This window comes from Copadichromis virginalis, linkage group LG4, assembly GCF_057382275.1.
Source record: "Copadichromis virginalis isolate Kocher_CV1m ecotype Utaka linkage group LG4, C_Virginalis_male_GT1.1, whole genome shotgun sequence".
NCBI lineage: Eukaryota > Metazoa > Chordata > Actinopteri > Cichliformes > Cichlidae > Copadichromis > Copadichromis virginalis.
In genome coordinates, this window is record NC_140621.1 from 26,670,504 (window position 1) to 26,685,698 (window position 15,195).

Below are 15,195 nucleotides of genomic sequence, written 5' to 3' on the forward strand. Positions count from 1 at the left end.
CAAAACTTTAAATACAAAAAAGTTGCAAAAAATAGTTTACAACAACAGGAAATTTATTTTGAGTGTCTTCATAGTTTTATTTTGGAGATACACCAATTTTTATATACACTGCAGGAAAAACGAAAAAACAATCCTATGATGCAAATTTGCAAAGAAAACAGAAGGTGCATCAAAATAAACGATTTCCAGCAGTGCAATTCGAGTTCTAAGCATCCCAGAAACTATTCAGAAAAGTCAAACATGACCAGTATAGGCTTTTAAGGCCTACAAGTAAAAAACTACATTTCCGCGAAAATGACGTCACTTCCGGTTTCGGGGAGGAAATGGCCGACATGTGATAGTTCGTGCTGACGTCTGATTCACTGTGGGAAGTGTTACGAACAGCTGATCGGATCGGCAAAGCGTGTTTCTGGAATATTACGTTTTTGTTCCTGCAAGCGCTTTTTATGCAATTTTTGCAAAGCTTTATGTGGAAGGAAACCATGACCGAGGACAAGCTGATGGCATCAGATGTAAGTACAACTCCTCCGGTTTCATATGCAAAAAAAATTATTGCGCTAGCTTACACGGTCCAGGTTCTACAGGGATTTAAAAATAGTTACACAAAACGGAGTGTGCTGCTCTGACCGGCTTCAATGACTTTAAAAAATAATATAAAATAGTGTGCAACACCACTGAAGTTTTTTAACCTCTCTTTTCAACCAACAGCAGTCACTCTCCTCTCCAAATAACTTCTGCTTAGCTTTCCGAGCTTCCCTCGGGTCCTCTTAATCAGCGGTCTCCAACCTTTTTTGCGCCACGGACCGGTTTATGCCCGACAATATTTTCACGGACTGGCCTTTAAGGTGTCGCGGATAAATGAGGGAGGGGCTAATAATCGGCTCAGTCATTTTTAATGATCGTTGAAAGCCCAGATCGTAATCGTGATTAAAATTCGATTAATTGAGCAGCCCTAGTGCACAGCTTTATTGAAATGTGCAAACACGCATGGAAATACTGTACATAAAGCTAAAATGGAGTTAATAGAAATATTTTGAGCTTAAAAGTCAGTGTCTGGTATGACCACCTTTATTCTTCAACATAGCTGGAACTTTCTTAGACAAGCTTTCTTGTAGTTTCTTTAAGCAGTCTTCAGAAATAGGTCTCCAGGCTTCTTGAAGGACATTGTTATTATGCGTTACAATATAACGTACCTTGAGGAGACTGCTTTTGTGGTATATAAATAAAATTCAATTGAGTTGAATTGAATGTAATGCTCTTCTTTAGATGTTGGCTGCCCTTTGTTCTCTTTTCTGTCAAGATGATCCCACACTGCTTCAGTGTTGTAGTCTGCACTCTGGAGGCCAATCCATGACTGATATTGTTCAATCGTTCCATGCTTTTACTGGATTATCAGTATGTTTGGGATCATTGTCATCCTTGAAAAATAAAGCCATTGCAAGTCAGATATTTTCTAGATGGCATTGCATGGTTGATCAAACTCTGACTGTACCTTTCTGTGTTCATATTTCCATCACTTTTGGCACAATGTCAAACACCAATGGCTAGAATTCAGCCTCAAACCATGACAGAGCCTCCACTGTGCTTTACAGATGGCTGTCAACACCTCTTTCTCAATCTTCTCCATACATGCTGATGAAAAAAACAAACATTTTGAATTTGGAATTATCATTCCATGAGACCTGTTGCCACTATTTTTCAGTTCAGTTCTTGTGTAATACCTGGCATACCTCAGCCTTTTCTATCTGTTTCTCTTCCTTGATAATGGCTTCTTGACAGCCACCCTTACTTGTCTGAGGCTTTGGCAAACAACAGATGGATCAACTGAAGGGTCAGATGCATCTCTCAGGTCCTCTGTCAGGTGTCTGCTGAATTTCCTCTTAATTCTTAAGGACAATACTTTGAGAGACTGTTCAGACTGAAGACACATAATTGGTTCATCCCTTCAGTTAGCTAACTTTTGAATTAGCTGCTTTGAATGATTCACAAGTCTATGTTATGGTAAATGGCCTGTATTTGTATAGCACTTTACTAGTCCCTAAGGACCCCAAAGCGGTTTACACATCCAGTCATCCACCCATTCACACACATTCACACACTGGTGATGGCAAGCTACATTGTAGCCACAGCCACCCTGGGGCGCACTGACAGAGGCGAGGCTGCCGGACACTGGCGCCACCGAGCCCTCTGACAAACAAAAACATTGTTCTGAAAATGGTCCGGTAAAAGCACTGGATTCAAATGACGTGGGAAAGAAGAAGAACTGTTAAAACCCTCCAGAAAGAGCGAAGAACTGTTGCTGAAGACCACTTTAAACAATTACAATCGATTGTTTTTCCTTGGAAGCAAACTATGAAGAAATAAAGCAGATCTCCGTCTTAAGGAATGACCAAAAATTCAAACATTGGATAAGTCAATAGTATTTCATTTTGTGCTTTTATCAAATGGTTCTTGCTTATTGTGCAAGTCAGAATTATCAAGAGGAAGGACTGAATTTAGGCAGTGGAAAAGTCGCACCCTTTTCCCTTCTGTGACGTCAGCCACCACAACCCTTTAACCTTCCTCAGTAGTCTCAGCTGTTCACATAGTTCACTGAAAAGCTCTTCTCACAGTTGTGTGTGTTTATATGTGTACAGATGGGGGGTTTTGCCTCTCCTTCAGGGCTTAACAAAGAGGGTCTTGCCTCTGGAGTCTAGGTGTTGCTTGTTTATATCAATGAACTTGACAGTCCTCATTGCATTATTACTTGCCTGTCTTCCTGTTTCTGTGCCCTCACGGCACTGTTATAGCCGTGTGCCGTTTACAGAACATTATAAATCTTCAGATAATGTCTACGTTCATATAAATTTTCCAAATATACAATCTGTGCTTAATCTTTGTTAAGATTAACAGATTTATGGACAGGTGTGAAAAGCAGAGCTTGTTGAATGGGGAAAGTGCAAAACAAAAAACCAAAATTAGCGTAATGGAAACACTAGTCGAGAGAATTTTTAGCATCGTGCACTGCAAAAAGTTTAGCATTTTTTGCGGATGTCTAATAAACAATCACTGAAGCAATACTGAGAGTAGCTTTCCCAGGCTGAGGGCCCGTTACAGCTGGAATAACAGTTTGTGGTTTGGACTCCTGTTTTTCCCAGTTACGCCATTATCTTTGGTCGCCTAATGCACACACACACACACACACACACACACACACACACACACACACACACACACGGCCTGCAGGCTGGCAATACACAGATTGTGTATAAAGATAACCTGGTTGTGATGGCAATTCCTGTATCCAGTATTCATAATGCATGATACTGTAAAATGTTTGCTTTTGTAAAAATGTAAATAACACTGTTAATATGCTTTGAACCATGTTATAATAAATGATAAAATATATGACTAGAAGCACTTGTGAAATTAAGAAGGAAGTGCAGTACTACACAAGAATTTACGACGTTGATTACAGATCAACAAACAAATTATGACAGGTTTCATGCAACGCCTCAGGGACCATACAGTTGAAAATTTGTACACTGCACCTGCTCATTTGAATTAAATTAACCTTTGTGGTCATTATCTTAATGTTTATAATGTTCTGTCAAAATCATTTTGTCAATTTACAGGCAGCTATATCGCAGTGATGGCCTCTGGGAACACAGTGAATCTGGAACAAACACATGTCTGACTGGCCAAATTGTGTTACTGTCATTAGTTGTTTGATTCTACCTAAAAAAGAGAAGTTTTTACCTTGTAAATAAAATATGTGGATGCAGTATGAGAAGATGAAATGTTGTCTGTCAAAGCCTCGTACTTAGAAATTAAGAATATATGTTAAAGAAAGCCTGAATGAAGCAGCAGCTTTATGTTGTTAGCATTGAATGATATGTCTACTCAGTCTCCTGCTCTTCTGGCAAAAACAACACCTGCCTCTTTGCTTTACCGTCATGCTAACAGGAACTGACAAGTGAGGTAATAACTGCAGCCATCTTTAAACTGAGCCCTGATCCCGATTCTGACATTGGATTCAATATAAATATGAGCACAAATGTTCTGCTTATCAATTAAGAAATAGAGATTGTGTGTTAACTTCTATTTCCTGAAAGATCTACAAAATAATCTCAATATTTAAAACAGGTTTATTGATGCTATCAATAACTTTGACTTTCAGTTCATGGAAAAGTGGGACATCTTCTTTATTTATAACAATAAAGTAAGTTTGTGAACATGTGTTTGCATGCTCCAGTGAATGTTTAAAGTGGACCTATTATGCTTTTCTTTGTTTTCTGTCATGTTAAACATGGCCAACATTTCAGGTTGCTAAATCCATGTAAAAGAAATGTAGATTTTCATCCACTTATAGCTCTTTATGAGGCTGGTTATACCAAATATGGCTGTCAGAGATAGATCTGCAAATCTTTTGCTTGCGAGGGGCCAGCTAATAAAGAAGGAGCTACGTCTTTTTTTGCAGGGAGCTGAACTGAGGGGCTGAATGACCCCCAGTATGAGATAAATATGGATTATTTGGAGCTGTGAATCATGCAAAGTCACTCCAGTAGAGTAAAAACATAAAAATCTGGAGTTTTAAATAAGTTTAATAGGTCCACTTTCACTAAACATGGCAACATTTCAACAAAAGTAAAGAAAAAACTTAAAAGCAGAAATAAATAGGCACTGCATTGTCTTAGACAGGAAGAGAGCAAAGACGGTTGCTAATTTAGTTCCAAATGAGGCCACATGATGGTGTGGATGTGTAGGCGTCCTTATGCTATATATATATATATATATATATCACACAGGGTGATATATTTATTATATATATATTATTATTATTATTATTATTAATCTCACTTTGCCAGACTTTAAATAGCACATACCAACATCTTGCTTGTCATTCATTTTCTGATGCCACACAGAGAACTTAAGGAAAAGTAAATTTGGAGATTAGCATGAAATAGATTTTATATACTGTATTTGTGTGTTTGATATTTACTAAACACCTTGTTTTCCTTCTCATGGTGTAAATCCTTAATTTTTTTGTTCAGAAAGTGAGCAGATTAACTGAGACACTGGCACAGCTACTGTATGAGGCAAAGCTAAATAACAGTTGAAGAAAACTGATACGTAACTTTGATTTGACGCAAGTTTGTGTAACTTTAGTAACTGTCTCTCTTCACACCTCTGACACCTCACCCCTGACAGGGAGGTGTAAATCAAGACCATGGTGGCAAAAGCGGTTCACGGCCGACCAGCTGGCCTTCTGCTTAATGAAGAGACGCAGCTTGTCCCTGAAGGTCTCTCCTAGAAAGCTGTAGATAATGGGGTTGAGGCAGCTGTTGGAGAAAGCTGCCAGATTAACAATGTGGCCTGTGAGCGGGTAGTCGTGCCACAGGGTGGTAGCAGTCCTCTGCGATGGGTCAGCTGTGCCCTGCAGTAGCTGAATGCTGATGAAGACGTTCTCTGGCAGCCAGCAGATGAAGAATACCAGAACCACCACCACAATCATGCGCAGAGCCTTCTGCCGCCGTGGCCACAGTCCACGGTGCTTCTGGGCCCTCATGAGAATTCGCCCAATCAGAGAGTAGCATAGACCAATGATGGAGAAGGGCACCAAAAAGCCAATGGTTACCTCCAGCCACTGAATCTCAAAGACATTGGCGAAACAGAAGTGCACCTCACCTCTGTGCTGGGTCTGCACAATGGTGAAGGGGAGAAGCGTGGCCAGGATGGAGGCCATCCAAATGAGGCCACAGCTGAGCTTGGCGTGCTGCATAGTCCTCAGTGGGTTGCTGCTCATGGAGCTAGCCAAGGCGATGTACCTGTCAAAGCTCATCCACGTGAGAAAAAAGATGCTGCTGTACATATTGACCTGCAGGAAAAGTGACATGAAGGTGCAGAGGACGGCGTAGTCGTAATACTTTTCATTCAGATTAAAGACCTCAATGAGGGAATCTGCCACCAGGATGAGGTCAGCTACAGCCAGGTTAACAAAGTAAAGATCGGGGATGGTCATCTTCTCTCTGTGGTTCAGGTTCACCACCAGGATTAAGATGTTACCAATAAATCCAATAGGAAAAAGGAGGATGGTATACAGGCAGGAAAGGAAGAGACCAACGATGTATGACTGGTATTTGTCTGAGTTTTCGCTTAAGTCTGTAGCATTGTATGGATATGAAGTGTTCAGTTGTTCCGTACTGTTTACATATATCCAGACCCAAGAGATTGTCTGCCCTTCCATACTGTCTGTGGTCGGCCTGTCCTAAATCATAAGCCAAGTGTAAGTCACCTGTAGCTGCTACATCATTACACCACAGTAGTTCCCAGCTTCGCCTCTTCAAAGGGTGAATCATCTATGCTGTGACGGCATGCTGGCAGAAGTCAGGTGAGTGGAGAGAATCTTTTATGGCTTCTTTGACCCCATGCTTACATCAAGTTTCATCTACCAAAAGATTTTTGAAGCCGAACAGGAGTGCCTCCATGTCTTAAAATGGCCATTGGCCCTCAGCTTCTCCAATTCACATCACAACTGCAGTCCTGAGATTAAAGGGTGGCTTTTTTTTCTCCTCTTTTGAGTCATCTGATCTGAGTCCTGATTTGTCTCTTCAAGTCCACGTGTATCTCTATTCAGCAGGCTTTGACCCAAGATGTTATTGCTGTGACACCTGAGCTGTCTGAACAAAAACGCCCCTCCAAAAACAACAACATGAAAGACAATTAGGGGTAAAATCTTGGAAAAACAACACAAATCGTTATAATCATGATACAAATGAGATATATCAGGTACATAACAGTTACTTAAAAATACTATCAAAGATAAAACATGAAAATTATACACCTTAAACAGAACAGTTAGGGGAATAAATGAATAGCAACAACCAAATGTGCACATTAACATTCAAGCTTTAGACTTAAACAGATGCATTGAAATCCTTCTTTAAAATCCTCAACCAATCCGAACACCCTCCCTGGTGAAACGCAGAGTGTATTCTGTATGGCAAACTTGACCTTTAACAAAAATTCTCAGCTCCCAGGGTTTTATTCCCATCAGAGTAAACCCCTCTGCAATATTAATGCACTCTTGGGAGGCAAATATCATAAATTAATGTGTAGACTATGAATCTCACAAAGCAATATGTGTACAGTATTTTTTTTATCTTTACTTTAAATGTCTCTGCTCTTTAAATGCATTGCACGTCATGATTGTGCTGCTAATTAGACTTTTCTATTAAACATTTAAAGGCAGTGCAAACCCTGAAATCTGATGGCAGCATTGATCAACAATTCACTTTATTCCTATATTTTTTCAACAATCAATTAATCAGGGTGGAGAATTTCAGTAAAAATCATCTGACATCTAAGAAATGTAATATATTACAGCTTTCTGAGTGATTACTCAAGTTGAAGACCATAATACATAACTTGCGTAACTGCATTCACACAAGAGAAAGCCCCATTCACAGTGAAATTAACTGAGTACATAGCGTAACACCCACACGTGATGTGCTATTTTCTGTCTTTTTAAGACAAAACACATGAAATACATAAATCTCCAACCAGTACAAAGAATTTGGTGATAAAAAAAATACACTTACATATAAATCTAGCATTTATTGCTCCTTCTTGCTTGCCTGGTGTAGAAGTCAGGGAGCCAGAGATTTGTATATCCCATGTCCAGGCTTCTCCTCTGCACCACCTGCTGTTTGGCCCAACCCTGTCTGGAAATGAGGGGAGGGCGGGAGGCAAGAGATGATCTGTCACGCATAGTTTGTCAACATGCTTCATTTCATTATCTTACTCTTTCTCCTCCGACTTAGTGATTCCAAGGATCTGACAAACATCTAAATCCTAAAATCACAGAATTGAACAGGATGCGTGCTAAACTTTAAATCAAAGAAAAGTTCTGGCAACAATTAGATGCAGCGTGGTATTTACCTGGACACAACCAGCTTGTGTTGTTATAGAAACCACATATTGTTTTAAGTATTTGTTCACCTGGGTAGCCTAGCATTTAGTCCTAGGGCCAGTGGAAAAATACCAGGCATTACCTTGCTTTTTCATTAGTATGCTTGTATAATAAGTAAAGAATTGATTTTTTATGTACAACAAAAAACAGTGACGGTTGCTTATTCAATGCCCATGGTCAATACGACAATTACACCCAGATAAATCTTTAAAACGCTGTGAGGTGTCACTTTCAATAAGTGGGAAACAAAACAGGCATTTTGCTACTGGCCAGGGTTTAACATCAGTATAATTTGTGCTCATTTCTATTACACCTGAGACTATGGAGAGCTGTTGGATGTAGTGTTGGCTGATTTGGCATCTTCCTGAACACTCAGATGGATTAGCCACAGATACCTACAATTATTCCAGACATACAATAACCATGTGCTAAAACAGAGCTATTTACTGAGAAGACATCAATGTGAAATTAAATTATGCTTGAAAATATAATAGATTAAACTATCCCAGTATAATTATTGATGCCCTAAGCCTACAGTGGGGCAAAAAAGTATTTAGTCAGCCACCGATTGTGCAAGTTCCCCCACTGAAAATGATGACAGAGGTCAGTAATTTGCACCAGAGGTACACTTCAACTGTGAGAGACAGAATGTGAAAAAAAAATCCATGAATTCACATGGTAGGATTTGTAAAGAATTTATTCGTAAATCAGGGTGGAAAATAAGTATTTGGTCACCTCAAACAAGGAAAATCTCTGGCTCTCACAGACCTGTAACGTCTTCTGTAAGAAGCTTTTCTGTCCCCCACTCGTTACCTGTATGAATGGCACCTGTTTGAACCCATCATCTGTATAAAAGACACCTGTCCACAGCCTCAAACAGTCAGACTCCAAACTCCGCCTTGGCCAAGACCAAAGAGCTTTCGAAGGACACCAGGAAAAGTATTGTAGACCTGCACCAGACTGGGAAGAGTGAATCTACAATAGGCAAGCAGCATGGTGTGAAAAAATCAACTGTGGGAGCAATCATCAGAAAATGGAAGACATACAAGACCACTGATAATCTCCCTCGATCTGGGGCTCCACGCAAGATCTCATCCCGTGGGGTCAAAATGATCGTGAGAACGGTGAGCAAAGATCCCAGAACCACACGGGGGGACCTGGTGAATGACCTGCAGAGAGCTGGGACCAAAGTAACAAAGGTCACCATCAGTAACACACTACAACGGCAGGGAATCAAATCCCGCAGTGCCAGACGTGTTCCGCTGCTGAAGCCAGTGCATGTCCAGGCCCGTCTGAAGTTTGCCAGAGAGCACATGGATGATACAGCAGAGGATTGGGAGAATGTCATGTGGTCAGATGAAACCAAAGTAGAACTTTTTGGTATAAACTCAACTCGTCGTGTTTGGAGGACGAAGAATACTGAGTTGCATCCCAAGAACACCATACCTACTGTGAAGCATGGGGGTGGAAACATCATGCTATGGGGCTGTTTTTCTGCCAAGGGGACAGGACGACTGATCCGTGTTAAGGACAGAATGAATGGGGCCATGTATCGTGAGATTTTGAGCCAAAACCTCCTTCCATCAGTGAGAACTTTGAAGATGAAACGAGGCTGGGTCTTCCAACATGACAATGATCCAAAACACACCGCCCGGGCAACAAAGGAGTGGCTCCGTAAGAAGCATTTGAAAGTCCTGGAGTGGCCTAGCCAGTCTCCAGACCTCAACCCCATAGAAAATCTGTGGCGGGAGTTGAAAGTCCGTGTTGCTCGGCGACAGCCCCAAAACATCACTGCTCTCGAGAAGATCTGCATGGAGGAATGGGCCAAAATACCAGCTACTGTGTGTGCAAACCTGGTAAAGACCTATAGTAAACGTTTGACCTCTGTTATTGCCAACAAAGGTTATGTTACAAAGTATTGAGTTGTATTTTTGTTATTGACCAAATACTTATTTTCCACCCTGATTTACGAATAAATTCTTTACAAATCCTACCATGTGGATTCATGGATTTTTTTTTCACATTCTGTCTCTCACAGTTGAAGTGTACCTCTGGTGCAAATTACTGACCTCTGTCATCATTTTAAGTGGGGGAACTTGCACAATCGGTGGCTGACTAAATACTTTTTTGCCCCACTGTAAGCCTACTATAATTAAGAGTAGGTATTCCCAAATGATCAGTTGGCAGCTGCAAAAAACGGTAGCAGCTACGGAAAACAATGATGTAATCTTATAATAAATGAACTCATTAAACTCATTAAAGGGGACGTTATATACGTATCCAGTGGTGGATGCTAAAATTAACCTGACCCTGTAATTCCAAGTGTATAATATTTTATACATGAATATTTAAAACCTCTATCGTCAATGTGACTTCCATTCACTTGAAACACCTAAACAAAAATACAGGCTGTAGCAAAAACAATATGACTTATAAATGCAAATTTTTACTTAATTTCTTTCATTTGCCAGAAGGTTCAAAGAGCGATTTAGAATACCTCTATGAGAAAACCACCGAGGGAATAGTTCACCCTCCCCGGGGTAGAGTTGTCGGGGCCCCACCCTGGAGCCAGGCCCAGGGAGGGTGTCTGAGGGTGAGCGTCTGGTGACCGGGCCTTAGTCCATGGGGCCCGGCTGGGCACAGACCAAAATAAGGGACATGGGCCCATCTTCCTGCAGGTGGTGGGCACCATAGGGGTCGGATGCATTGTGAGCTGGGCGGCCACCAGGAGCAGAGGTCCTGGCGGAGCAATCCCCGGCGACCAAGACTGGCCAAGGTTCAATAAACATAAATTTTTTTTTTTTTTTTTTTATCATTTTGGTATCCCAAGTAGCTGAAAAGTATAATCCTATCCCTATCACTCACAGTGACCTGTGAGCCAAAGGCTTGATGTGGAAAGTCTTTTTCTAATTTTGGCTTTACAATATCATTAAACATCTTAATTTCTCAATATGAATTATACAAAAACACAATGGTAGAGTCTAAGGATAAAAAACGTGAAACTATAGAAGAGCATAATAGCTCACCTTCAAAAACAAAAACATCTAAGCAGGACTAAAGTGAAGAAAAATTGATAATTCAGGCAAAAGCTTCCAAAAGACCAAACTTGACTGTAAACTTCTCACAAGGTGGGAAGGTCGCTTCATTTAAAGACAGCCTGGGGAAGGCAGGGAGTTGGGGTCAAAGCTGCATCAGTGCTGGTAGGTATGGTGTTGAAGTTCCTTTGGTATTGCTGTGTGCCAGCCTCAGGGCTTTAAAAAAAAGATGTGAGCAACAACAAAAAGTCTGTGGAGGTAGTGAATTTAAAGTCAGGGAAGGTCAACGCACTCAGAGGCGTCTGGGCTTGAAGTTTGGACAGAAAAACAAAAATAAATGTTAGAATTGAAGAAACTGCAGCCAACACAAAAACAATACCTAATGATGTTGAATGATTTTCTTTCTCGTAAATAATGTGATGACAGGATTAGACAAAAAACAAACAAACAAACAAAATCAAACAGGCCGAAACCCAATGAATTAGCTCAAAACCTTGGACATATTAAATATCAGCATCCACCACTGTGAATTTATATTTGGCAGAAGATGAAGAAAAGCATAAAAGGTTCCCTTTAGAAAGGTAAAAAAAGGGAAACATGTGAACCTTGTTCCCCCAGCACAGGATTACAACTTAATCTGTTGTGTGTGGAGTTGCTCACATAAAGCATTACGATCTTTACTGTGTTTTAATAATGTAAAAGACATAGCAGTATTATTGAAGGGACTTTTAAGGGACAACAGCAGCATGCAACAGCAATATGTCGCAGAGCTTCATGTCGTCAAGGAGCTGTGTTTTGGCAGTGAGGATATGGTACAGCAGAGCAACAGTAGCAGTCTGAGGGAGCAGACAGGGTCAATACAGCAGCTGGAAGCCCTGCTGGTGCAAACAACTTTGGGGTTTTGACAGGAGAGTGGACAACAGAGAGCTGTTTCTGTGGGTTACATAAAAGAGGATTTTAGCTGCGGTAGAAGGTCAGCACAGCAGCACACATGAAGAAAGACGAGAGCAGCAGGTCCGAGAGGTCATGCAGTCAGCCAGATTGGTGTGATTGTTTTTTCCCCAGCTACCTGAAATCTGAGTTATTCAGTCTGCGTGACTTCACACAGATAAGGGGAAAGCGGGGATGTAGTGGTCAAATGTGCAAGTCAACAAAACCAAATTCATGATGACTGCTGAAGCACACTTAGTTGTATTTGTTTTAGTAGAGAACAAATACCTCACATATGCCATTCCCCACCAAAGCACGATAAAAAGCTGAAAAAGAAAAGGTAGGGCACTGACCGATTGTTGGATTTCTCTGCAGTATAAAACACTTCTGAGAAACAAATCAGGCTAAAGGTTACATAAAGTCTGGGCCTCATCTGGATAAGGTTTTTTGTTTTTTGTTCCAGCAAGATCTTGCACGGCTGAAAAGATATTGAGCAAGACACTTTTTAAAACTTACTTAAAAATGCTGCAGGAAATCTCTGTTTTCCATATTTTGCTCTTTATTATACAGATAAAAAACAAATCATTATACCAGTTTTTGCCTTTTTCATGATCTGCATAACATAGAATTTCCATACTGTGCTTCAAATATATATTTCTGTCTTGAGGCGTTTCAACTGGACTTACAGTATATGCTCAATGTTGTCAGAAAGGTTGCAGTTCATGCTTATGTCCACTGGATGGCCCACTGGCATTAACAGTGATTGATGTTGGAGTGGGATGAGCAGTGGGTTACAGGAATCCGGTAAAAGTCTTCTGTGGTGTTTACGATGATTTATGAAAGTGTCTGAGTGTTTCAAAGTATTAAAGCAGGTCAGATGTTGATGTTTTTATTCTAAAAATACACAGCAGGTCAACTGATGAAACTGATGGATAAATGCACGATGAATCAAACATTTCTTTTGGTCTCATTTTTTAAAAATTGAGCCATAAAATTCTGTCATAACTACAAAACATACTATTGTTATAACTCCTCTTTAAGAACTAGGCTAAATATGGAAGCAATACTATCAGTACAACCAGTGTTAATGGGAAGTTTTGGGGTTTAACTGCTTGTGGTTGGGGGAGTGAAAGTGGGAGGTCTGGAGGAGGGAGGGTACAGCACCCTCATCTGCCTCCACTTACCGGTCTGATGTGCTGCTGGCTCTATTCAGCATCTCCCACAGCCACAACCACAAACTCTGAATGGAACATCCTGCCTGAGTCCAGCTCCTCTGCACTGCTTCCAGGCCTATGTTTGATATTTAGCTGATGCTGGGATTTTTATTGTTAGTCTATTTTTTTTTATTTTTTATTTTTTTTCGTTTCTGGAGATGAGAAGCAAAAAGAACAGGTTTGGCAATGGAGGAAGGGTGGGTTGAAATCAAAGCATCTGCCCTGGTGCACATGTTTCCCCAGAGCTGAAGCGATGCGATGGGCTGAACATGAAGGTTCCTTCCTGAAGCTTTCTGGTCTGTTCTGAATTTATTATGGTGGGAGATTTCAAACGTGTCAAGGCCAGACCTTCCACCATGTGAAAGGAACCGTAGCCCTGTTATTCTGCCATTTATCAAGAACATGTTCACCATGTTCTTGATAAATTGCAATCTTTAGATTTTTTTTTTCTTTTGTACAACTGCTATCTTTTTGCTGTGCTCCTGCCTTTTCACTTCCTTTGCCCTATTTAATGTATTAATTCTTATTCTTTTACTATCATGTGGAGGGTTTTCCTTGCCTGCAGTCAGACACTTTCGCTCTCTTTTTCTTGTGGCTTGGTTGCTCTAGGAATTCAGGATTTGACGCCACTTCTTCCCCTTTTTCTGATCCCAGCGTGAGATACCTGCGTGAGAACTGTAACCTGTTTGGTCTTGCTCCTGCCTTTACATTATATAGCCCAGTTTTCATCCACATTAAGAAAAAAACAGCGGTGGGTTAAGGTTTGTGTGTGAAATGTGGATGAGTGCCAGATAAAACATTTCAAACGGCAAGCCAAATTCTCCATCTTCATAGGTGGTCTCTGATACTGTGTGTAAGACCGAAGCCGACCCTCATACTTCTGGTCTGGCTGAACCTTTAAAGGAGAAAAACAACATTAAGACTAATGTAGCACATTACGAAATCTGTGCTATGTCAGCATTACTCCATTTCCAGACACATGCTGGTACACTTAAGAGCTTTTCCTGGTGCACTTAGCAAAATAAGGACGAAAGTGTGAAACTTGTAACCTGACACACTTCACACTTCACGCTTTGCTTTTATTCCAAGCAGATAATCCATACCAGATAATGTGTATGTGTAACTTTACAGTATATGGCAAAAAAAGTCGTTTGACATTATTGGAAAAGATCTTCTATATGCTTTCCTTAATGCACCTGCAGGCCTGGGGGAGTTGGTATCAAGTGCAACATGTTGCTGCATAGTTCCTTGAGGGCTTTTAGTTGGTGTGCAGTTGTTTGGGTTGTACGCGGTTTGTATGTTTCTTTGGACATAATCATGTGGGCTTGTAAACATGTCCAATTACCCAATTGTAATCAGCAACACATATGAATAATAATCCCTGCGTGCATGACAAGTTTCCTGCTCTTTAAGAGTGACAAACAACTGACAAACTCAGTAACTGATGAGTGATGGTTTGTGCTTTTTGAGTTAAAAAGCTCCGAGAAAGTTCAATCCTCAGAGATGGAAACAGCAGCCATGACAACCATGTTTTTTCACTTCATTATCATATCATTTCCAGATGCAGTGCACATGATTCAAGACCCCCCCCCTCTTCCCACTGGAGATCTTATGTTTGCCTCTATATTTTGGTCTCTCAGGTATTATTAATCCACACACTGTTGTGCAATACAGTGTAACTGCTTCCTAACTGTAATATGAACATCATAACCGATTACTTCAGCCTGTTCAGATTTAACTGAAAAGTTGGCTGTTTATAGTGTGATCCTGCTAACTCACACACTTCAAGCTCTTACTTGCAGACATTGGCGCAGCTCTAGTGTGTAGGGCATTGTTATTAGATGCCTACACAACATTGTTTTGTGACAGAGAATAGCAGCAGCCTCGGACTGTCAGACCCACAGAATGTTGGGAATGCTGCTATTTTCCCCAGCCTGTGTGTCCTGGTTAAAGGGTCCCTCCACAAAAGATGTGGTGTTAGCCATGTGGTAAGCAGGAAGGGAGCTGTGGCATTGTTCACAATCGCTTTCACTGCAGCTTAGAAATACAGGACAACCTACACAAC

General features: G+C 40.7%; 1 protein-coding gene across 1 annotated transcript; it reads right to left on the reverse strand.

The window, feature by feature from the left end:
- Positions 1–4,848: 4,848 nt before the first annotated feature.
- On the reverse strand, positions 4,849–7,634 carry gper1 (G protein-coupled estrogen receptor 1). Its single transcript, XM_085455461.1, has 2 exons — positions 7,581–7,634; positions 4,849–6,675 (listed from the first exon to the last, which is right to left on the reverse strand). The coding sequence occupies exon 2, from the start codon at positions 6,224–6,226 to the stop codon at positions 5,162–5,164; it is 1,065 nt and encodes a 354-aa protein (XP_085311587.1). The 5' UTR covers positions 6,227–6,675; positions 7,581–7,634; the 3' UTR covers positions 4,849–5,161.
- Positions 7,635–15,195: the final 7,561 nt, after the last annotated feature.